The 23,459-nt window shown below is 49.6% G+C and overlaps 2 protein-coding genes across 2 annotated transcripts in view; both read right to left on the bottom strand.

Annotated features, from left to right (window-relative positions):
• The window catches only part of PLA2G4C (phospholipase A2 group IVC), a 50,734-nt gene extending 35,225 nt beyond the window's left edge, over positions 1-15,509 (bottom strand). Inside the window, exons 1-7 of the mRNA XM_031660361.1 lie at positions 14,324-15,509; positions 10,662-10,701; positions 9,628-9,739; positions 8,871-9,007; positions 4,486-4,675; positions 2,982-3,102; positions 593-733 (exon numbers count right to left, since the gene is read on the bottom strand). Of these exons, the coding sequence (XP_031516221.1) occupies positions 593-733; positions 2,982-3,102; positions 4,486-4,675; positions 8,871-9,007; positions 9,628-9,739; positions 10,662-10,669 (709 nt within the window). The 5' untranslated portion in view covers positions 10,670-10,701; positions 14,324-15,509. The remainder of the gene's footprint in view (positions 1-592; positions 734-2,981; positions 3,103-4,485; positions 4,676-8,870; positions 9,008-9,627; positions 9,740-10,661; positions 10,702-14,323) is intronic.
• A 3,618-nt stretch (positions 15,510-19,127) lies between these two features.
• LIG1 (DNA ligase 1) overlaps positions 19,128-23,459 on the bottom strand; it is a 51,993-nt gene continuing 47,661 nt past the window's right edge. Inside the window, 4 exon segments of the mRNA XM_009194853.4 lie at positions 19,128-19,414; positions 19,553-19,645; positions 22,230-22,357; positions 22,360-22,372. Coding sequence (XP_009193117.2) covers positions 19,331-19,414; positions 19,553-19,645; positions 22,230-22,357; positions 22,360-22,372 — 318 coding nt within the window. The 3' untranslated portion in view covers positions 19,128-19,330.

Here is a 23,459-nt window from a genome sequence, read left to right as displayed (position 1 = left end):
CCCAAAACACATTCTAGTTTTTTTGTTGTTGTTGTTTGTTTGTTTTGAGACAGGATCTTTCTCTGTCATCCAGGCTGGAGGGCAGTGGTGGATCATAACTCACTGCAGCCTTGAACTCCCAGGCTGAAGTGATCCTTCCACTGCCTCAGCCTCCTGAGTAGCTAGGACCCATAGGCACATGCCAACATGCCCGGCTAATTTTTAAGTTTTTGTAGAGACACAGTGTTGCTATGTTTCCCAGGTTGGTCTCAAACTCCCAGTCTCAAGGGATCCTCCCATATCAGCCTCCCAAAGCACCATGTCATCCCAAACATTCTGAATCTGCTTATTGGAAGCCACAGCCCTGGACTTGAGCCCCTCTATTAAGCTCTCTCTCCTGGATTGTTTGATAGGATATCATGTATCTGACACATTAAGGAGACCTTTGAGAGACACTGAAGACTCAGCAGGAGGAACACACCATTCCTCTTTCTGGAAGCATACCAAGTCCTTTTCTTTCCCCCCAAAAATGTAAGAGCTGGGCAAAGCTAGACCCTCTTACCTCTCCTCCACTTCCCACCCCCATTTAATCCCCTCTGACCCCAGCACTGACCTCTCAGGAAAGACAGGTCTCTCTCAGGGTGAGTTCTGACCAGTCTTCCCTTCTTGAATTTGCTTCCGAAGTGGGTTATGGAAACATAGGCCCCCAGTGCAGGGAAGCCAGCATGGTGAGGGGTGAACTCGAACCAGGTCTCTGCAGAGGAAATACAAGGGCAAGTGAGTCCGAGCACAGAACTTGGAACGTAGCAGGTGTGCAGGAAAAGAAAATCTATTAATGAGGAATTACAACCATGCCAGGAGAATGTCAGAGATGGACCGTGTGGTGTCAGAAACCACTGGGGATCTCATCCTCAGACCTGAGTCTTTACACTGCTGGTGGCAGCTCATAACTTCCACAGCAGCCTGTTTCCAGTATTTTCCAGAGCTTGAACCCTCAGCCCTGCCTCTCTCTTCCGTCTCATTGTGGCTACAATTCCATGGAACCCTGGAGTGCAAAGGAAGAGTGTAGCCACATGATTGCATGGAGGTTTGTCTGTGGGCATAAATCTAATGCATGATTCCAATGTGAGTCATTAGAATATTCCAGGCAAGAAAATGACATGATCAGATTTTCATCCTGGAAACTTCCATTAGGTAGCCAGGGAAGGAGGCGGACAGCTTGGGATGGGCAGGCCAGTGAGGAACTAATTACAAGAGTCTCCCAGGAGACTGGGAGACCTGGTCTGGGGGTGACGTAGAAGAGCACAAAGGATGAAAATGAGGAGGGGGTGATTTCTAGGGCTGGGAAGGACTGAATTTGTGGGGCCTATGGAATGGATGGAGTCAGCTCTATCTGCTCTGGTGAGAAAACAGCACAAGGAAACACACTGAGGAGAGAGATAAAACATTCACGGCTGGGCGCGGTGACTCACGCCTATAATCCCAGCACTTTGGGAGCCCCAGGCGGGTGGATCACCTAAGGTCAGGAGTTTGAAACCAGCCTGACTGACATGGTGAGACCCTGTGTCTACTAAAAATACAAAACTTAGCCAGGTGTGGTGGCGCATGCCTACAATCCCAGCTACTTGGGAGGTTGAGGCAGGAGAATCACTTGAACCCGGGAGGCATAGGTTGCTGTGAGCTGAGATCACGCCATTACACTCCAGCCTGGGCAACAAGAGCAAAACTGTCTCAAACAAACAAACAAACACCATTCACACTGAGGGCTTCTGAGCCTTGAGATGCCGGGAGATGTCCAACCATTGGTAACTGGTAACATTGCCTGATATATCGTGAGAAGCCAGGACACAGTTGCTGAACAAGTAAGTGCACAAGTAAGTGCTTAGGAAATAGGGTAAGGAGGTGTGGATCTCAGGAGAGAGATGAGCTCAAAAGAGAAACTGGAATGACTGGAGAGCTGCCAGCATTTGGGTGACAATTGGACCTATGGAGAAGGAAGACATCTAAAAACTGACAGATGGCTGGGAGCCGTGGTTCACGCCTGTAATCCCAGCACTTTGGGAGGCTGAGGCAGGTGGATCACCTGAGGTCAGGAGTTCGAGACCAGCCTGACCAACATGGAGAAACTAAAAATACAAAATTAACCGGGCGTAGTGGCACATGCCTATAGTCCCAGCTACTAGGGAGGCTGAGGCAGGAGAATCGCTTGAACCTGGGAGGCGGAGGTTGCAGTGAGCCGAGATCGTGCCATTGCGCTCCAGCCTGGACAACAAGAGAGAAACTCCGTCTCAAACAAAACAAAACAAAACAAAACAAAACAAAACAAAAGTGAGAGACAGCCTTTCCCACCCACCCCACCATCCTTCAAACATCCCTTATTATAGTTTTCTTTCCTTTTTTTTCTTTTTTCCTTCCCGTCCTCTCTTTTTTCTTTCTTTTTTCTGGGGGGGGGACAGGGTCTCACTTTGTCGCCCAGGCTGTAGTGCAATGGTGCAATCACAGCTCACTGAAGCCTTGAATTCTGGATATCCAGTGATTCTCCTGCCTCAATCTCCTGAGTAGATTCTTCAGGTTCCTGCCACCATGCCTGACTATTTTATTGTGTTTTTTTGTTTTGTTTTGTTTTGCTATTTAATGTTGCTGTTGTTTTGAGATGGGGTCTCACTATGTTGCCCAGGGTGGTCTCCAACGCCTAGTTTCAAGCAATCCTCCCACCTCAGCCTCCCAAAGCACTGGGATTACAGGCATGACTGGGATTACAGGCGTGAGCCACCATGTTGACCTCTTAAAGGTTTTCTTGATCCATGCAAAGCAAGTGCGTGTCCTCTGGTCACTTCTGGGACTTCCCTCTTCTCTCCTCTAAGCTGAGCACCGTTTTCCGCAATCCTGAGCCCTTCCCTCTTCCTGGGCTCCCCAAGGGAAGGGCAGGGAAACACTCTTCCATTTCACTCCATGCCGTTCCGTCCCTTACTACCTCTCCCTCCCTCTAAATGTTTGCTTACCCTGTGCTTTTGCCTCCTGCCAGGAGGGTTGTAGGTCGTTGTCAATGGCTGCAAATATCGGGTAGGGTAGTGTCCCTTCTTCCACGGGCTTCTTCATATTGGACAAATGGGACTCCGGCAGCTTTGGGAGAAGGCGCCAAGACGAAGTGTGAGGGAGCATATGGGTCCCACAGGGTGGAACCTCTGCACGTAGGCCAACTTTTTTTTTTTAGAGGGGTCTCAGTCTGTCACTCAGGCTGGAGTGCAGTGGTACAATCATGGCCCACTGCAGCCTCAACCTCCTGGGCTCAAGCAATCCACCTGCCTCAACCTCCCAAGTAGCTGGGACTACAGATGCATGTCACCATGCCCGGCTAATTTATTTTTTGATAGAGACAGGCTCTTGCTATGTGGCCCAGGCTGGTCTCAAACTCATGGCTTCAAGCAATCCTCCTGCCTCGGCCACCCAAAGTGCCTGGATAGGCTAGGTGCAGTGGCTCATACCTATAAATCCCAGCACTTTGGGAGGCTGAGGTGGAAGGATCACTCGAACCCAGGATTTGGAGACCACTCTGAGCAATGAAGCAAGACCCTGTCTCTACAAAAAAATAAAAAATAAAAGACAATTAGTCAGGCACAGTGGTGGGTGCCTGTAGTCCCAGCTACTTGGGAGGCTGAGCTGGGAGGATTGCTTCAGCCCTGGAGGTCAAGGCTGCAGTGCACTCCAGCCTGGGTGACAGAGTGAAACCCTGTCTTAAGAACAAACAAAACAACAACAAAAGCCCAAAGTGTTAGGATAGGCTGGATGCAGTGGCTCATACCCATAATCCCAGCACTTTGGGAGGCTGGGGTGGGAGGATCACTTGAACCCAGTAGTTGGAGGATTGCTTGAGCTCAGGAGTTGGAGACCAGCCTGGGCAATATAGTGAGATCCCTGTCTCTACAAAAAAAAAAAAAAAAAAATTAAAATTAGCCAGGTATGGTGGTGCATGCCTGTTGCCCCAGCTTACTCAAAAGGCTGAGGCAAGAGGACTGCTTGAGCCCACAAGGTCAAAGCTACAGTGAGCTACGATCCCGCCACTGCGCTCCAGCCTGGGTGACAGAGCAGGACCCTTTCTGAAAAATGAAATGAAATGAAATGAAATGAAATAGTGAATTCAAGACATCAAATGGCCAAGGAGGGATGGAGAGGAAAGTTGTCTTGGGTCTGAGACTTTCCCTATTTTTGCCTTATTCCATCATAATTCCTCATTGTTCTTCTTGCCCTGGATGTCTGTGTATCTTTCTAGTAAATCATATCACTTTATTTTTTGCATAAATGAATAAGAGTCAGTTTCTGTCACTTGCAACCCCAGTCATTCTGATATACTTAAGTTTTGAGGCATCCATCGAAATGCCCAGATTTTGATGTCTTGAAAGTACTGAAAGACTTAAAAGGTGTGCCAGTCAGTATCTTTGGCAACCTCACGCCCTGAGACCCCTTGCTCCTACCCCGACCCCAGGTCCCCAGCGGAAAATGACTTACTTCTCTGGTTTGCTTGGAGATAACCATGTAGGCCCAGAAGTCGGTCAGAGAGTAATTCTCAGACCTCGCTGCTTGGATGGTTTTCTGTAGGCTCTTAGCCAAGTCCCACTCCTGTCGGCTAAATCGATGTCTCAGGTCAGCCTCGAGAGCTTCCATGTCACCATCATTGGTGTAGAGAGAAGATATTGCCCTGGAGGACAGAGGAAGAGAGTGAGTTCGGCATTGTATGTGTGGACGATGATGACTGGGGAAGGATGCGTGGGAGGAGGTCCTTCACAGGAACACCTGCCTCACGGAGAGGGCGACACGCAGAGGAAACGGAAAATTTACATTAAATAAATATAACTGCAGAACGATCAGGGTCAAAGGAGGAGGCTCAAAATCATCTGGGACAATCCTTCTATTTCACAGGCAGGAAAATGAGAGCATGATGGGAGAAAGGCCTCATCTGAGTCAAATGTTTTTTGCAGTCGGCATTTATTAAAGGTTTACATGTGACAGCAACAAACTGTCTTTAGTCTTTTAGACCTATTAACTCACATAATCCTAGAAAAATCAATGAAAGGGACCAGGTGTGGTGGCTTATGTCTGTAATTCCAGCCCTTTGGGAGGCCAAGGTGGGAGGATTGCCTGAGATCAGGAGTTTGAGACCAGCCTGGTCAACACGGTGAAACCCCGTCTCCACTAAAAATACAAAAAAATTAGCCAGGCATGGTGGCATGCACGGTGGTGGGCACCTGTAGTGCCAGATACTCAGGAAACTCCGTCTCTACTAAAAACACAAAAATTAGCCAGGCACGGTGGCACACGCCTGTGGTCCCAGCTGCTCAGGAGGTTGAAGCAGAGGAGTCACTTGAAACTGGGAGGCCGAGGTTGCAGTGAGCCGAGATTGTGCCACTACACCCCAGCCTGGTGACAGAGCACAACTCCGTCTAATAAAAAAAAAAAAAAAAAAGACTTGATATTCATTTGTTCACTCAATAAATATATGTGTGTGTGTATATATATATATAAAATATATATGTATGTATATATATCTTTTTAAATTTATAAAGAAAAGAGGTTTATTTAGCTCACAGTTCTGCAGGATGTACAAGAAGAAGCATGGTGCAAAAAGCTTCTACTCATGGCAGAAGGCAAGGGAGCTGATGTGTCACATGGAGTCTATATATATATATATAATTTTTTTTTTTTGAGACAGGTCTTGCTCTGTTGCCCAGGCTCAAGTGCAGTGGCATGATCTTGGCTCACTGCAGCCTCAAATCCCTGGGCTCAAATGATCCTCCCACCTCAGCCTCCCGAGTAGCTGGAACCACACTACTCACCAGGTGCATCATCATGCCCTGCTCAATTTTAAATTTATTTTCTGTAGAGACAGAGTCTCACTATGTTGCCCAGGCTGGTCTCAAGCTTGCGGCCTCGAGCAATCCTCCCACCTCAGCTTCCCAAAATGCTGGGATTATAGGTGTGAGCCACTGTGCCTGGGCTCAATAAAAATTTTTGATGTCCTTAAAGCTGCTTATTGGGTGCTATCTACACTCACACCATCCAATGTATTAAACACACATCGTAGCTCTTGAGCCCTTGAAGTGTGGCTAGCGTGATTTTAAATTTTTATTTCATTTTAATTAGCTTAAATGTAAACACTGGTACTCCATTCAGTTACTGGGAAACTCTGAAGTATGTTTGGAACAAGCTGGGTATGAAAAGCTCTTTCCTTTAACATCTTTTTTTTTTTCTGGAGACGGAGTCTTGCTCCGTCACCCAGGCTGGATGGAGTACAGTGATTTGATCTCGGTTCACTGCAACCTCTGCCTCCTGGGTTCAAATGATTCTCCTGCCTCAGCCTCCCAAGTAGCTGGGATTACAGGCACCCGCTACCACAACCAGCTAATTTTTATCTTTTTAGTAGAGACAGGGTTTTACCATGTTGGCCAGGCTGGTCTCAAACTCCTGACCTCAGGTGATCCACCCGCCTCGGTTTCCCAAAGTGCTGGAATTACAGGCATGAGCCACTGCCCTGGGCCTCCCTTAACATCTAATGAGACTTGTGCATCCAACTTGGAATGCGCTGAGTATAAAAGGCCCAGCAGCTTTCAAAGACTTAGTCTGACAAAAGGAATGTCAAATATCTCATTAACAATGTTTTTCTTAATGATGTGTCAAAACGCTAATGTTTTGGATATATTGGGTTAAAGAAAATTGATCATTCATTTCACTGTTTCTTTTTACCTTCTTGAAGAGGCTACTAGAAAATTTAAAATGGGCCAGACATGGTGGCTTATGCCTGTAATTCCAGCACTTTGGGAGGCTAGGGCAGGCAGATCACCTGAGGTCAAAAGTTTGAGACCAGCCTGGCCAACATGGTGAAACTCCACCTCTACTAAAAATACAAAAATTAGCTGGGTGTGGTGGCAAGTGCCTGTAATCCCGGCTAATTGGGAGGCTGAGGCAGGAGAATCGCTTGAACCCGGGAGGTGGAGGTTGCAATGAGCCAAGATCGCGCCACTGCACTCCAGCCTGGGCAACGAGAGCGAGACTGCATCTCCAAAAGGAGAAAAGAAAAGAAAAGAAAGAAAGAAAGAAAATTTAAAATGATAGAATAGATGAGATATGGCTCATGGTATACAGTACTACTGGATAGCTCAGGTTGGGACGCTTTGCATATGTTTCATCATTTAAATCTCAAAGAGTCCTGTGAAATCAGCAAGTTATCCTCCTCAACAGTGGAGGAAACCAAGGCACAAAGAAGTATGTCTGGGCTCATAACAGCCCACGAAGGACAGCTCCAGGAACTAACCCAAAGCTGTTGGAATATAAGGCTTTTGTTGTTGTCATTTGTAGAGATGGGGTCTCGCTATGTTGTCCAGGCTAGTCTTGAACTCCTGGGCTCAAGAGATCCTCCCACCTCGACCTCCCAAAGTACTGGGATTACAGGTGTGAGTCCCTGTGTCCAGCCAGGTCTTAACCACTGCAGCCTTGGAAAGATTACAGAAGAAATCATGTGGTTCCTATCTCAACAGCGCCCCCTGGAGTTCTGCAATGTGCAGTTCGGCTAAATCCTCATGCCATGTCACTCAACACGTTAGATGAGCCTTAGAGGAATAGAGGGGTCCTAGGTGTGACTCTGCAGTACCTTTCCCACTCCCAGGCTCTGCAGCTCTGCTCTTCCTGCTGTCGTCCCCATGAACCTCATCCTCCACACCCAGCTCAGAACCCAGCTCCAGATCAAACTTTGAGCACAGAAAGGAAAACAAATCATGCCAGTCAGGTTTAACATTCATGCCTCTGCCCTGCCTATCTCACTCGAGCCTCCGCTGCTCTGCCCAGCCTTACCTCCTGCTCGGAAAATGTGCCAAGATCGATTAGTCATGTCTGCCCTGGGCTTGGAAACAAACATGCAGACATGAGTGTTTCATACCTGCCATCTGGGGCCTCCTGAATGAGACAGTCCTACACAAATTAATGCAATACTTTATCACGGAGGCTGAGAAGTTAAAAGGGCTGTATTCTATCCACCTGCAGTGTGAAAAGTGCACCTGAACCTGTAAATCCTCCTTTAAATTTAGAAGGTGGTATTATTATGCTTTGTCCACAGCAGTTTTGTGTAGTAAAGAAAGATATTTCGTGTTTTTCCCTGCTTCCTGGTGCAGAGTTCCTAAAATCCTTGGAATTTTTTTTTTTTTTTTTTTTTTTTTTTTTAGAATTTTTGGGGTTTTTTTTGAGACAGGGTCTCTCTGTCACCCAGGCTGGTGTGCAGTGTGTGACTGTAGCTCAAGGCAGCCTCAGCCTCCCAGGCTAAAGCAATCCTCCTGCCTCAGCTTCCTGAGCAGCTGGGACCATAGGCATGCACCACCACACCTGGCTAATTTTTTCACTTTTTGTAGAGATGGGGTCTAGCTAAGTTGCCTAGCCTGGGTCTCAAACTCCTGAACTCAAGCGATCTTCCTGCCTCAGCCTCTCAAAGTGCTCGGATTACAGGCATGAGCCACCACACCTGGCCCATCCTTTGTAATACACCAGCAAATGTAAGTAAAGTGTGTTCCTGAGTTCTGTGAGCTATTCCGGTAAATTATTGAACATGAGGAGGAAGCTGTGGGAAACCCCAAACTATTGCCAGTCGGTCAGAAGTACCAGCGGCTAGGTAATTGCAACTCGTGTCTGAAGTGGGGCAGTTTTTAGGGACTGAGCCCCTTTAACCTGTTGGAATCTGGCCTGAACTCCAGGCAGACAGCGTCAGAATTGCTCAGCATTGTAGGATACCCAGCTAGTATCAGAGAGCTCAAGAAGCAGCGTTGGAAAAACCACACACATTTGGTGTCAGAAGGAAAACAATAATCCCATTTATGTGTCAGAAAGCAATCTGAAACACGAGTGACACTTACCAAGTGGATCCGGAGACCCCTGCGAGGTACGTGACAGCATCCAACAGGCCCTGTTCTTTCATCTCACTCAGGACCCCAAGGCAGGCAATGTGAGCCCGCAGTCCTCCGCCTGAGCCCAGCACAGCAACAACTGGGGCCTAGGCATTGGAGAGAGAATCAATCAGAGGTTCAGAGCCTGAGGATGGAGGTGGGGACAAGAAGAAGGGTACCTAGGGCCAAGCACCGTGGCTCACGCCTGTAATCCCAGCACATTGGGAGGCCGAGGCGGGTGGATCACTTGAGGTCAGGAGTTCAAGACCAACCTGGCCAACATGGTAAAACCCCATCTCTACTAAAAATACAAAAATTAGCTGGGTGTGGTGGCGCACACCTGTAATCCCAGCTGTTTAGTGGGCTGAGGCAGAAGAATAGCTTGAACCTGGGAGGTGGAGGTTGCAGTGAGCCAAGATCATGCCACTGCACTCCAGCCTGGGAGACAGAGCGAGACCTTGTCTCAAAAAAAAAAAAAAAAAAAGAAAAAGAAAAAGAAAGGAGGAGGAGAAGGAGAAGGATAAGAAGAAGACCTAGGATCTCCCTTAGGCAGGGGCAATGTCTGTCCCATAGAAGTTCATATCCTTCTATTTCTGTCCCATAGAAGGTCGTATCCTTCTATTTCCTCCCTTTGGTCCAGCTCTCCCTGGCTGAGATGGGCCCTGGACACTGGGCACAGAGGGGGCGATCCTGGGATCTCTGGGGCCACCCTCCTCCCCTCACTTACCTCATCGGCCTCAATATGTAGCTTCTTCAGAGCTTTCAGCACATGAAGTCTTCGTCTCTCCACAGCCGCCTTTTCTTCTTTCTGGAGCCCAGGAATTATGGAAACCTCAGAGCTTCCCAGGAGAAAACACAAAGAAGTCCAGAAAATTCACAGGGAAAAGGGATAAAACACAGAATTTGACCTAGAACCGGGCTGTCCGAGCAGGTAGCCACCAGCCCATGGGTACATGGTTTCCTTTTGGGGTGAGGAAAATATTCTGAAACTAGATAGAGGTGATGGTTGTACAATACTGTGAATGCATTGAATGCCAGTCAATTATTCACTTTTCAAAATGGTTAATTTTGGGGCCAGATGCGGTGGCTCACACCTGTAATTCCAGCACTTTGGGAGGCCGAGGTGGGTGGATCACTTGAGCCCAGGAGCTCAAGACCAGCCTAACTAACATGGTGACCTCCCTCCCTCCCTCCCTCCCTTCCTTCCTTCCTCCCTCCCTCCCTCCTTTCTCTCTCTCTCTCTCTCTCTTTTTTGAGACAGAATCTTGCTCTGTTGCCCAGGCTGGAGTGCAGTGGTGCAATCTCAGTTCACTGCAACCTCCACCTCCCCGGTTCAACGATAAGACAGGGTCTTGCTCTGTTGCCCATCACCAGTGCGGTGGTGCAATCATAGCTTACTGCAGCCTTGAGCACCGGGACTCAAGTGATCCTCATGTCTCAGCCTCCCAAGTAGCTTGGACTACAGGTGTGTACCACTATGCTTGGCTAATTTTAAAAAATATTTTCTTTTATTGTAGAGATAGGGTTTCACCATGTTGCCCAGGCTAATCTCGAACTCTGGGACTCAAGAGACCTTCTTGCCTCAGCCAACAAAAGTGTTGGGATTACAGGCATGGGCCACCACGCCCAACCTTCAGCTCTTTCCATCTATCTCCACCAAGCGAGAGGAACGGTCACAGCCCTCACCTCTTGACACTCACTGTGCATTCCATTACACAAATGCTCTGCTTCCCCGCAGTGGTCAGCTCTGAGACGACTTACCTTCCCATGGTGCACTGCGGTCAGAAAATTCTCAGTCCTCCTGCTGAACAAATGGCTCTTCTTAGACCTGTGTCCACTGTTGGGCTTAGCAAAGACAGTGGGGGAGGGCCGGGACTGTCACGGGCTCATGGGTTCTTCTTGTCCACTGCCCAGACAAAACCAATGTGAACAGCAGGTGTTGCAGCAAAGAGTGAGAGTTTAATAATCTCAGGGGCAGCCAAGAGAGGAGAATGGGAGAAATGGGAGAAATGTTTCAAGCGCATCTCTCTGAAAATTTGGAGGCTAGGGTTTTTCCTCTCTGTCCTTCTCTTTTTCTCCTCTCTCTCTCTCTCTAGATGAAGTTTCCCTCTTGTTGCCCAGGCTGGAATGCATTGGCATGATCTTGGCTCACTGCACCCTCCACCTCCTGGCTTCAAGCAATTCACCTGCCTCAGCCTCCCGAGTAACTGGGATTACAGACATGTACCACCATGCCCAGCTAATTTTTGTATTTTTAGTAGAGATGGGGTTTCTCCATATTGGCCAGGCTGGTCTCGAACTCCTGACCTCAGGTGATCCGCCCGCCTCGGCCTCCCAAAGTGCTGGGATTACAGGCGTGAGCCACCGCGCCCGGCCTGAGGCTAGGGTTTTTTAAGGAAACTTTGGTGGGCAAGGAGCTGGGGGAACTGAAACAATTGATCGGGTATGGACGAAATCACAGACCAAAACTGTCTTTGTATGGCTGAGTCAGTTCCTGGTAGTGGGCCTCAGGACCAGGTGGTAGCTCTTGGTCTGCCAAAATGCTCACTCTGAAAACTATCTCAAAGACAAGTTCTTTTTTTTTTTCTTCCCCCTTAAAAAAACCAAAACCAAAACAAAACATTATTGCCAGGAGCAGTGGCTCACGCCTGTAATCCCAGCACTTTGGGAGGCCGAGGCAGGCAGACCACTTGAGGTCAGGAGTGACCAGAAGACAGGAGTGTGACCCTCTGTCACGCCCGGACAGGGCCACTAGAGGGCTCCCTGGTCTAGCGGTAACGCCAGCGTCTGGGAAGACGCCCGTGGCCTAGCGGACCTTGGTCTAGCGGTCACGTCAGTGCCTAGAAAAAGCACCCATTACTTAGCAGACCGGGAAAGGGAGTCTCCCTTTCCCTGGGGGAGTTAGAGAAGACTGCTCCACCGCCTCTTGTGGAGGGCCTGACTGGTGTCAGCCGCCCACAGCCATCCGGAGGCCTAACCATCTCCCTGTGATGCTGTGCTTCAGCCGTCACGCTCCTGTTTCACTTTCATGTTCCACTCTGTACACCTGGCTCCGCCCTCTACAGAGCAGCAGCAAAATCAGTGAAAGTATTAAAGTCTTTGATCTTTCTGAAAAGAGCATAGAAGAAATAATGACATAAGCTGTCTTCTCTCTCTCTGCCTCGGCTACCTAACAGGGAAGGGCCCCCTGTCTGGTGGACACGTGACTCACGTGACCTTATCAATCACTGGAGATGACTCACACTCTTTACCCTGCCCCTTATTATCCACTAAATAACAGCGCAGCCAGGCATTCGGGGCCACTATCGGTCTCCCCGTCTTGGTGGTAGTGGTCCCCCAGACCAGCTGTCTTTTCTTCTCTGTCTTGTGTCTTTATTTCTACGATCTCTCATTTCCGCACACAGGGACAAAGATCCACAGACCCTGTAGGGCTGGTCCTTACAGTGGCGCAATCATAGCTCACTGCAGCCTCCAACTCTTGGGCTCAAGCAATCCTCCTGCCTTGGCCTCCTGAGTAGCTGGGGCTAGAGGCATGCACCACCATGCCTCTAAAACTTTGCCTGTGGCAAAGTTTTAATTTTTTTGTAGAGATTGAGGTCTCACTATGTTGCCCAGGCTGGTCTTGTTCTCCTGGGCTCAAGCAATCCTCCTGCCTTAGCCTCCCAAGAAGTGGGGATTACAGGTGTTAGCTACCACAGTCCACTAAAAAGATGAGTTCTGTAGGTTTCACAATAGCGATGTTATTTACAGAAGTGGTTGGGGAAGTTATAGATCTTGCGACCCCTGGTTACATGACTCTGGAGCACATATAGAAAAGGAAGCTAAGGGATGGCAGGTCATTGTTTAACCCACAACTGTTGTTTAGCAAAGTTCCAGCACCTTCATGATTCTAACCTTGTCTTATGAATGTGGCTTCAGGCCGGGCACAGTGGCTCATGCCTGTAATCCCAGCACCTCGAGAGGCCGAGGTGGGTGGATCACTTGAGATCAGGAGTTGGAGACCAGCCTGACCAACATGGTGAAACCCTGTCTCTACTAAAAGTACAAAAGTCACCTGAGCATGGTGGTGGGCGCCTGTAATCCCAGCTACTCAGGAGGCTGAGGGAGGAGAATCGCTTGAACTCAGGAGGTGGAGGTTGCAGGGAGCAGAGATCACGCCATTGCACTCCAGTCTGGGCAACAAGAGTGAAACTCTGTCTCAAAAATAAATAAATAAAAAGTAAATGAATGTGACTTCAATCTCTCAACAAGGACTGGGGGTCAGTTTTCTTCGTCTCAAAGTTTAACTATGAATTAAATTCCTCTCATGGTAATTTTGGCCTCTGCACTAGAAGAAGAAAAAAAAAAAATCTAGCCTGTGAGGTTAGAAACAAGATGGTCAGTCATGTTAGCTTTCTCTCATTACTTTCATTTCTGCAAAGGCAATTTCAAGATCCCTGTTATGAAATTAATCGGCTTCCCCCCACCACCTCCAATTCATGTGTTGGACTTGTAACCTCCAGAACCTCAGAATGTGACTGTATTTGGACATAAGATTCTTTTTCGTTGCTTGCTTTTTGAGACAGGGTCTTGCTTTGTCACCCAGGCTGGAGTGCAGTGATGCGATTGTGGCTCACTGCAGCCTCAGCCTCCCTGGCTCAAGTGAGTCTCTCACCTCAGCCTCCCGAGTAGCTGGAAGTGCAGGTACATGCTACCATCTCCAGCTAAATTTTTTATGTTTTGTAGAGATCAGGTCTTGTTATGTCACCCAGTCTGGTCTTGAACTTCTGGGCTCTAGAGAGCTTCCCAAAATGCTGGGATTGCAGGCATGACTCATCGCACCTGGCCAGACATAGGCTCTTAAAGAGGTGACTAAGTTAAAGTGGAGTCCTGAGGGTGGCCTGGAATTTGGTTTTATTGGTTTTATAAGGAGAGATTAGGGCCTCTGCGAGAGGCTTCAGGAGAAACCAACCCTGCCAACACCTTGATTTTGGACTTCCAGCTTCCGGAAGTGTTAGAAAATAAACTCCTGGCCGGGCGCAGTGGCTCACACCTGTAATCCCAGCACTTTGGGAGGCTGAGTGGGGCGGATCACGAGGTCAGGAGTTCAAGACCAGTCTGGCCAACATGGTGAAACGCTGTCTCTACTAAAAATACAAAAATTAGCCAGGTGTGGTGGTGTGCGCCTGTAGTCCCAGCTACTCCGGAGGTTGAGGCAGGAGAATGGCTTGAACCCGGGAGGCCGAGGTTGCAGTGAGTGGAGATCGTGTCACTGCACTCCAGCCTGGGCGACAGAGCGAGACTGTGTCTCAAAAAAAAAAAAAAAAGAAAAAAGAAAAAAGAAAAAGAAAAAAAATCCTGTTGTTTAATTGCATCCAATCCCTGGTCCTTCGTTACGGCCGCCCCAGCGGGATGAAACAGCCCTCCCCGCCCCGACGGCTTGCCTGAGTCTGTGCTGGGACTTGTGCGCATGCGCAATGGAGCTGGGTGCTCGGGAATCCGGAGCAGAGGGTTGGGCTCCCTGGGCTTAGCGATGTAGTCGCTGCACAGCTCGTTCAGCCGGGATCTCAGGGGGTGAAGACTGCGGGAATCCTCGGTGCCAAAGCTTCTGTGGTCCTCCTGCTTTCCTTTTCCCGCTGTGGGGGGAGGTCGCGGGCTGGAGGTGTTTCCTCCTGGTCCTGAGCAGGGCCAACCTGGAGGTAAAATGCCCCCTGCGCTTTTATACAGCCCTCCTTGGGCCCTGCTCGGTTGCTCCAGCTTTTTCAGCTGTTCCCAAGCTCACCCAGAGCTATTTGCATCCGTGGGATCACGTGGAAAGAGGGACTTTCCAGGGTTCCTTAATGATGTCACCCTTCTATCATTAGGCACCCGAGACCAGTATTCAAAAAAAGAATGTTGTCGTTATATAACTATATTGAAGACAAATATTCCTCAGAACAGATTTAGCTAATCTTCCTATGCAATGGGCTGCCTAATAACCATCATATATAATATCATACTCAAATACCCAGAAAAAGAAATATTGAGGCCAGGCGTGGTGGCTCACGCCTGTAATCCCAGCACTTTGGGAGGCTGAGACAGGCGGATCATGTGAGGTTAGGAGTTCTGAGACCAGCCTGGCCAACATGGTGAAACCCTATCTCTACTAAAAAATACAAAAATTAGCCAGGCATGGTGGTGTGTGCCTGTAATCCCAGCTACTACTTGGGAGGCTGAGGCAGGAAAATTGCTTCAACCCAGGAGATAGAGGTTGCAGTGAGCCAGATCCTTGGGGCCAAGTCTGGTTCATTTAATGTCAATTTTTAGAAAATCTGTGAGCTCCATTCACAGTGAAGGTTTGAAGCCCAGAAGTGGCCTCCCAACAGGGAACCACATTTCCCAGCATCCTTTGCAGCTAGGTGTGGTCATGTGACCAAGTTGCAGTCAGTGCAATGGAGCATCTGTGGGAAGCGCCACTTCCAGGAGTGGCTCCTAGAAACCTCCCATACTACCCTCCTGCCTACTCTTCCTGAAGCCCAGCACTAAACATCCCAACTTGATGGGTTTTGAATTTTTACTTTTTTTTTTTTCTGAGATGGAGTCTTACTTTGTCACCCAGGCTACAGTGCAGTGATGCGATCTCAGCTCACTGCAACCTCTCCCTCCTGGGTTCAAGTGATTCTCCTACCTCAGCCTCCTGAGTAGCTGGGAATATAGGCACCTGCCACCACGCCCAGCTAATTATTTTTGTATTTTTAGTAGAGACGGGGTTTCACCGTGTTGGCCAGTCTGGCTCGAACTGCTGAACTCAAGTGATCCACCTGCCTCGGCTTCCCAAAGTGCTGGGATTACAGGCACGAGCCACCACACCCAGCCTGATTCTTATTTTTTAAAAATAGAGATGAGGCCATAATCCCAGCACTTTGGGAGGCCAAGGCAGGAGTATCACCAATTTTAGAACAGGATTTCACCAGGGGGAAGATGGTTTCCCCTGCTCCCCCTAACTCCAGGCTCATCTCTTCAATGCCCACAGCTCCAGCCATTGCAGGATCTTTTCACTCCTAGACCTGACCATGCCACTGCCCAACCTGTGGAATAAGGTTCCGCACCTCAGAGAAGCTCACAAGGCTCTCCACAGTATAGTTAGTAGTTACAGATGCAGGGTCAAGAAGCTGAAGGCATGGACCAAACCCTGGCCGACCACTTTCTAGATAGTGGACCTAGGGAAGGTAACTTACATCTGGGCACCCCTCAGTGTCCTCACTTGTTAAATGGGGAGAATAAAAGTACCTACCTGGTGGAGCCATCATGAGGGTCACTGAGGAGTAAGGATACCCCGCCCAGCTCCAGCAGAGGGACATGGCAGCCATGTGTGGCGGCAGATGTGTTCCTGGGACCCTGCACTGGTGTGGGAGGAGCCAAGCCCAAGGGAACCATGGATCTCCACACAGAGCCAGACAGTGACGTGGGGATCCCCTGACATACAATATTTAAATACGTATATATTTTTTTGCCTTAAATATTTTATTTGAAATTGAAACACAAATGCATACTAATTTGCCAGTTCTTTAAGGCAGAGCTGTATCAGGAACTTTTAGCTGTGAGAAACAAGTTATTATTTTTTTTTTTTTGAGACAGTTTTGCTCTTGTTGCCCAGGTTGGAGTGCAATGGCTTGCTCTCAGCTCACTGCAACCTCCACCTTCTGGGTTCAAGTGATTCTCCTGCCTCACCCTCACGAGTAGCCGGGATTACAGGCATGTGCAACTACACCCGGCTAATTTTGTATTTTTAGTAGAGACGGGGTGCCTCCATGTTGGTCAGGCTGGTCTTGAACTCCTGACCTCAGGTGATCTGCCTGCCTCGGCCTCCCGAAGCACTGGGATGACAGTCATGAGCCACTGTGCCCAGCCGAAAGCCATGTTTTAGAGTGGCATAATCACACTGGGACTTCTTCTTCCCCCACTCCCAAGAACAAAAGCCCACAGTTACGCAGCTGCTGCCCTTAGCTCGCCGGCTTAGGGTCGTCAGGGGTAGTCTGTTACTCTCCTTTCTTTTTCCTCATGATTACAAGGTGGTGACTTGGCTCCAGCCATCATCATCTCTAGTCAAGGCAGGAGGAGGGGAAGAGCTGCCACAACCAGGGCTGTCCTTTTTGGTCAGGAAAGATGTTTCTCCAGAAGCCCCCGCAGCCCCTGTGCTTATGTCCCCTGGGTCTGCCCACACAGGGCCACAGGGCCACTGCTAGCCAGGAGAATGGGAAGACAATGTTGTATTCTTGGGCTATGACAAATAGAAACAAAATGTCCAAGAGATGGCGTGTGCAAGAGACCAGATGGAGACACAGGAAGAGAGACAGGGAGGGTGAGAGTCACAGTGACAGACAGTAAAGTAAGCCTGGCACAGACTTGCATAGCAGGGAACAAGGCCTTGCAGATACAAAGAAGGAAGGGGAGAGAGGACGGGTGGGAGACAAGGGCAGAGGAACCTGATGAGAGAGAAGGGAAGAAGGGAGGGCAGATGTAAGAGGGAGAAACAGAGTGTGAGGGGCAGGAGGACGGCTAGGAGCCCTTTGTCCCTCCTGCGGGAGTATCAGGACATCCTGACACTCTCCTGTCCAGAAGCTCATGTTCCACGCTGGGCCCCGAGGTCAGAGGCCTCCTGCTCTAGAAGCCCCAAGCCTGGACCCCACCCCAAGTGTACCTGTTTTCCCCAACCCAGCCCTGTGGTACCCAGGGCTGGGTGGGTGTCCCAGGCATCCTGCTTGCCTTGTCTGACCACTTCCTGATGGTTTTCCTCTAACATATCATCCCATGTGGGGTGGCTGGAATAATAACAGCCCCCCCCCCCCCCAGAGATATCCAGGTCTTAATCACCAACACCTTTAATGTGATCTATTTTTTTTTTTTTTTTGAGATGGAGTCTTGCTCTGTTCCCCAGGCTGGAATGCAGTGGCATGATCTCGGCTCACTGCAACCTCTATCTCCCAGATTCAAGTGATCCTCCTGCCTCAGTCCCACTAGTAGCTGGGATTACAGGCATGCGCCACCATGCCTGGCTAATTTTTGTATTTTTATTAGAGATGGGGTTTTGCCATGTTGGTCAGGCTGGTCTTGAACTCCTGGCTTCAAGTGATCCTCCCACCTCAGCCTCCCCAAGTCCTGAGATTACAGGTGTGAGCCACTGTGCCTGGCCTCTGTCAATGTATGATCTTATGTGGCTAAAGGGACTTTGGGATTGAGTTAGGATCCTGAAATGAAATTATCCCGGATCATCCAGGGGGCCCTAAATGGAACCACTTGAGTGCTTGGAAGAGAGAGGCAGAGATCTGATGGAGGAGAGGAGGTGACCTGATGACCTCAGGAGAGAGATTTGCAGCCGGGACGCTGCTAGCTTTGAGGACAGTGGAAGAAGCCATGAGCCTCGGAACCAGGTGGCCTCTGGAAGCTGGGAAAAGCAAGGACCCAGTTTCTCCCCTGGAGCTCCCAGAAGGAACCGGCCCTGCCACCACTTTGACGTTAGCCCAGTAAAACTGATTTTGAACTTCTGACCTCTGGAACTGTAAGAGAATACATGTGGCTTATTTTAAGAAACTGCATTTGTCTTCCTTAACAGGGTTCATGATGGTGCCTCCCCGTGGGATGGCTGGAAGGTTAAACAAGTTAAAAAACATATGGATGTAAAGATTTTAGACTACTGCTGTCCAACACAATGAAATAAAATATTTGGCATGGCTGGACGGGGTGGCTTATGCCTGTAATCCCAGCACTTAGTGGGGCCAAGGAGGGTGGATCGCTTGAGGCCAGGAGTTAAAGACCAGCCTGGCCAACATAGCGAAACCCCATCTCTACTAAAAATACAAAAATTAGCCGGGCGTGGTGTCACATTAGTGTAATCCCAGCTACATGGGAGGCTGAGGCAGGAGAATCACTTGAACCTGGAAGGTGGCGGTTGCAGTGAGCTGAGATCTTGCCATTGCACTCCAGCCTGGGCAACAGAGTGAGACTCTGTCTCAAAACAAAAACAGAACAAAGCAAAACAAAACAAATTCGCATCCTCTGTCATGCTGGCCACCTGTCAAGTGCTCGGGCATTGCAGGTGGCCAGTGGCGGTCACACTGCACAGAGCAGTTACAGAAGATGCCCACCACTGCAGGCAGTTCCATGGCTGGTGCTGGCTCTGGCAGTTCCTAGGCCACTGCTACATGCTATGCAAGTGACACCCATGAGAGCTTTGCCCCCAGAGCCCAGCACAGACCTTGTCACAAAGTAGCTATCCGATAATTATTTATTGAAAGAAATGATGGGATGAATCCCAGACTCCGGTGTAAGCCACCCCCCTCACACACACACCCCTCCCCTGACTCTCAAAAACCATAGCCTGCCACAGCAGATCTGCTAAAGAGCAAAGGCAATAATAACCCTGGGTTCCGTCCAACTCATGCCCTGTACCCAGGCCCTAGGAGGGCAAGGACTTAGTAGGTATCTTCAGGGTCAGAGCCTGAGTCCTCGCCTTGTTGGTTCTGAATCTGACTTTGCTTCCGGTACAAACAGGCCACCTGCGGAGACAGGGTGGGACGGGGTGGTCAGAAGCTCCCTGGCTGTCCCCACTTCCACAAGGTTCCAGAGGCCACCACGCTAAAAAGCTGGTAGGGCCAAGCAGCTGGGCGGCCCAGCCCTGCTTCCCAGGGCCTCACCTGTGCACTGGTGGTGGCCTGCTCCGGCTGCTTGTCTTCACGGACTCGAATAAACCGAGGGAAGCGAAGGGAAATCCCCTTGTCACTATCCACCTGCGGAAGCGGGATGGAGACTCCTGCGGTCCAGCCCCAGCGACACCCTGCTCAGTCTCCTCCCTCCTCCACTCTGGACTGCTTCCTGATCCACACGAGGGGGCCAGATGATGGGTTGTCATAAGGATTAAACAAGTTGACAAAGTGCTTGGAACCGTACCCAGGGCACAGTAAGTGCTTAAGAAATGCTGCCTGTTGGCCAGGTGTGGTGGCTCACGCCTGTAATCCCAGCACTTTGGGAGGCCGAGGCAGGAGGATCACGAGGTCAGGAGATGGAGACCATCCTGGCTAACACACAGTGAAACTCCTGGCTCTCTACTAAAAATACAAAAATTAGCTGGGCATGGTGGCGGGTGCCTGTAGTCCCAGCTACTCTCGGGAGGTTGGAGGCGGAGAACATGAACTCCAGGAGGTGGAGCTTGCAGTGAGCCAAGATCACTTCACTCACACCCAGCCTCAAGCCAGAGCTTTGGTGACCTCGCCTCAAAAAAAAAAAAAAAAAAAAAAAAAAGGGAAAAGAAAGAAATGCTGCCTGCTACCGCCGTTACTATGATGATGATGATTCGGGCTGAGGCTGAACTATAGGGCCAGGGCATGGGTTCTAGAACCTGACTGTGGGATTCCAATCCCAGCTCCCAACTCTCAGGAGCCATGGATCCCCGGGAGGCAGTGACTCCAGCCTCTAGGCTCTGAGCATCCCCACCTGTAAAATGGAGATGTTTGTGTGACTAAGTGTCCTGTGGGATGTGGAAAGGATTAGATGAGGCCCAAGGAGGCACATGCTGATTACCACACAGCCAAGCCAGACAGCAAGGGGCTGGACACACACCGGCTCCAGTCCCTTGTTACTAAGGGTCTGTGGCTCTCCAACGTGCAGCATGGTAAAAAAAATTTTAAATTAGATCAAAAATGTAAGCTCTTGACTGGGCATGGTGGCCCACGCCTGTAATCCCAGCACTTTGGGAGTCCGAGGTGGGTGGATCACTTGAGGCCAGGTGTTTGTGACCAGCCTGGCCAACATGGTGAAACCCCGTCTCTACAAAGATGACAAAAATTAGCCAGGTGTGGTGGTGCACGCCTGTAGTCCCAGCTACTCAGGAGGCTGAGGTTGGCCCACCTGAGTCCAGGAGGTTGAGGCTGCAGCAAGCCATAATCGTGTCACTGAATTCCAACCTGGAAAACGAAGACCGTGTCTCCAAAAAAAAAAAAAAAAGAGTTATTTAAAAGTGGAAGTCTGCTTCTCATCAGAAAAGTATGTGCTAGCTCGGTTCTGAAGGACAAGGAGGAGAAACTGAAAAGAAAATATATCTAATTAAAATTATTTATTTATATATTTTTTGAGGCAGTGTCTCACGATATTGCCCAGGCTGGTCTTGAACTCCTGGCCTCAAGCAATCTTCCCGCCTTGGCCTCCCAAAGTGCTCAGATTACAGGCATGAGCCACTGTGCCCAACCTCATTTTAACTTTGAGATGTGCTGTTCTTTGGAAGGAGAAGCTGGGAGCTTTCCTAGTGCTGGCCACGGGCTGGTATTCTCCCCTGGTTTACAACAGTGCTTTGGTGAGTGCTGAAGACTGAGGCACTGGAGAGAGAAATTAGCCAAGGCGTTCTAAAACGTGATCGCATGAAAATTAATTACGGTTGAGGAAGAAACTGCAGCAAAGTAAAATGGTGAGGAGGAAGTGAACTCAGCCTTTGCTTAAAAGAACTGAGTTTCTAAAAATGATTCTAGAGCTGGAAGATGAGATGATGATACTGAAAGGAGCAGTGTCACTGTTTTCTTACTACCCCGGTGTGGTTTTTTGTTTTTGAGATGAAGTCTGTGTCGGCCCAGGCTAGGAATGCAGTGGCGCGGACGGATCACTGCAACCTCTGCCTCCTGGCTTCAAGGCGATTCTCCTGCCCTCAGTCTCCCCAGTAGCTGGGACTACAGGTACAAGGCCAATCGCATCTCGCCAATTTTTGTATTTTTGGTAGAGGTGGGTTTCACCTGTGGGTTGGTCAGGTTGGTCTTGAACTCCTGATCCTCAAGTGATCTGCCCGCTTCAGCCTCCTCCCAAAGTGTTGGGATTACAGGCATGAGCCACCGCGACTGGGCCAAGAATTTTTTTTTTTTTTTTTTGAGGCAGAGTTTTGTTGTCACCCAGGATGGAGTGCAGTGGTGTGATCTCAGCTTCACTGCAACCTCCTCGGCCCCAGGGTCGTTTTATTTCCCTCCTGCCTCGCCTCCCGGTGCAGCTGGGACTACAGGCTCGTCACCACACACATGGCTAATTTTGTATTTTGCAGAGATGGGAGCCACCATGTTGGCCAGATTGGGGCCTTAAACTCCGACCTCAAGTAATCTGCCTGCCTTGGCCTCCCAAAGTGTTGGGATTACAGGCACGAGCCCCCGTGCCTCAGGCTCGGCCCATTTTTAAAGAAAAAATGTTTTGACCTTGTTATCTGACAGTCAAATAAAATGCCAGCTCATCTTCCCAATCCTTACCTGGAAGAGCAGACAGGAGCCAAGGTCCCCTCCCTACTCTGCTGTGGGGCTGCCCAGAATCCCACACAGGGCCAAGCCCAGGTCCTCTGCCACTCACCAGGCCCCGCGCAGCAGGGTAGATGGGGGAGAGGGAGAGGTCGGCACACTTCACCTCCCACACGGCGCTGGGGTCCAGCCAGTGGTCGGGAGTCACGGCACCATCTATCCGCACATAAGGGCGGGGGCTGGCAGCACCAGGGCCTGCAGCGAGCAGAGGAAGAGAGGATCTGAGGGTCTGGAATCTCAAAGTCAAGGCCAAGCGTTGGAGGGCCGGGGAGAGGGAGGAAGGGAAAAAAACAGACACCCCCTTGAAATAAACAGAAATAGAAACAGAAAGTGTAGGAAGGGAACAGAAACACACACCCCCTTAAAGTAAACAGAAACCGAAAGTGAAAGAAGGGAAATGAAACAAGACACCCCCTTGAAGTAAAAAGCTGGGAAAGGTGGGAGTTGGGAGGAATGAGAGCTGGCAAGAAATGAAAGGCCCTGGGGGCTGAGGCAGGACATTAAAGACAAAAAGAGGCAGACAGAGGGTCAGAGACCTGGAGGAAGGAGACAGAGACACAGTGGGAGGGGGACAGAGATGTAGAGAGAGAGGGCAACGGAGAGAGAGAACTGCTGGTTCAGGCGGTCCCCACCCACATCTCATCTTGAATCACAGCTCCCGTAATCCCCACCTGTGGTGGAGGGACCTGGTGGGAGGTAACTGAATGATGGGGGCGGGATTTTCTGTGCTGTTCTCGCCAAAGTGAGGAAGTCTCACGAGATCTGACAGTTTTATAGCGCTGGCAAGTTTCCCGCACGCGCCCCTCTTGCCCGGCAATTCATGTAAGACGCGGCTCTTTGCTCCTCTTTTGCCTTCCGCCATGATCAGGGAGGCCTCCCTCGCCAAGGGAACTGTGAGTCCAGGAAACATCATCTTTCTTTATAATGACTCCAGTCTTGGTATTTTTTTTTGAGACAGAGTTCATTGTCGCCCAGGTAGGCTGGAGTGCAATGGCATGATTTCAGCTCACTGCAACCTCTATGTCCTGGGTTCAAGCAATTCTGCCTCAGCCTCCTGAGTAGCTGGAATTACAGGCATGTGCCACCATGCCCGGCTAATTTTTGTATTTTTAGTAGAGAAGGGGTTTCCCCACATTGGTCAGGCTGGTCTCGAACTCCTGACCTCAGGTGATTCACCCGCCTTGGCCTCCTAAAAGTGTTGGGATTATAGGCATGAGCCACCGCGCGCAGCAAGTCTTGGGTTATTTCTTCATAGTAGTATGAGTATGAAAATAAACTAATA

The sequence above is a fragment of the Papio anubis genome, chromosome 20, assembly GCF_008728515.1.
Source record: "Papio anubis isolate 15944 chromosome 20, Panubis1.0, whole genome shotgun sequence".
Lineage (NCBI taxonomy): Eukaryota > Metazoa > Chordata > Mammalia > Primates > Cercopithecidae > Papio > Papio anubis.
This window is presented reverse-complemented; position numbering and strand designations above follow the sequence as displayed.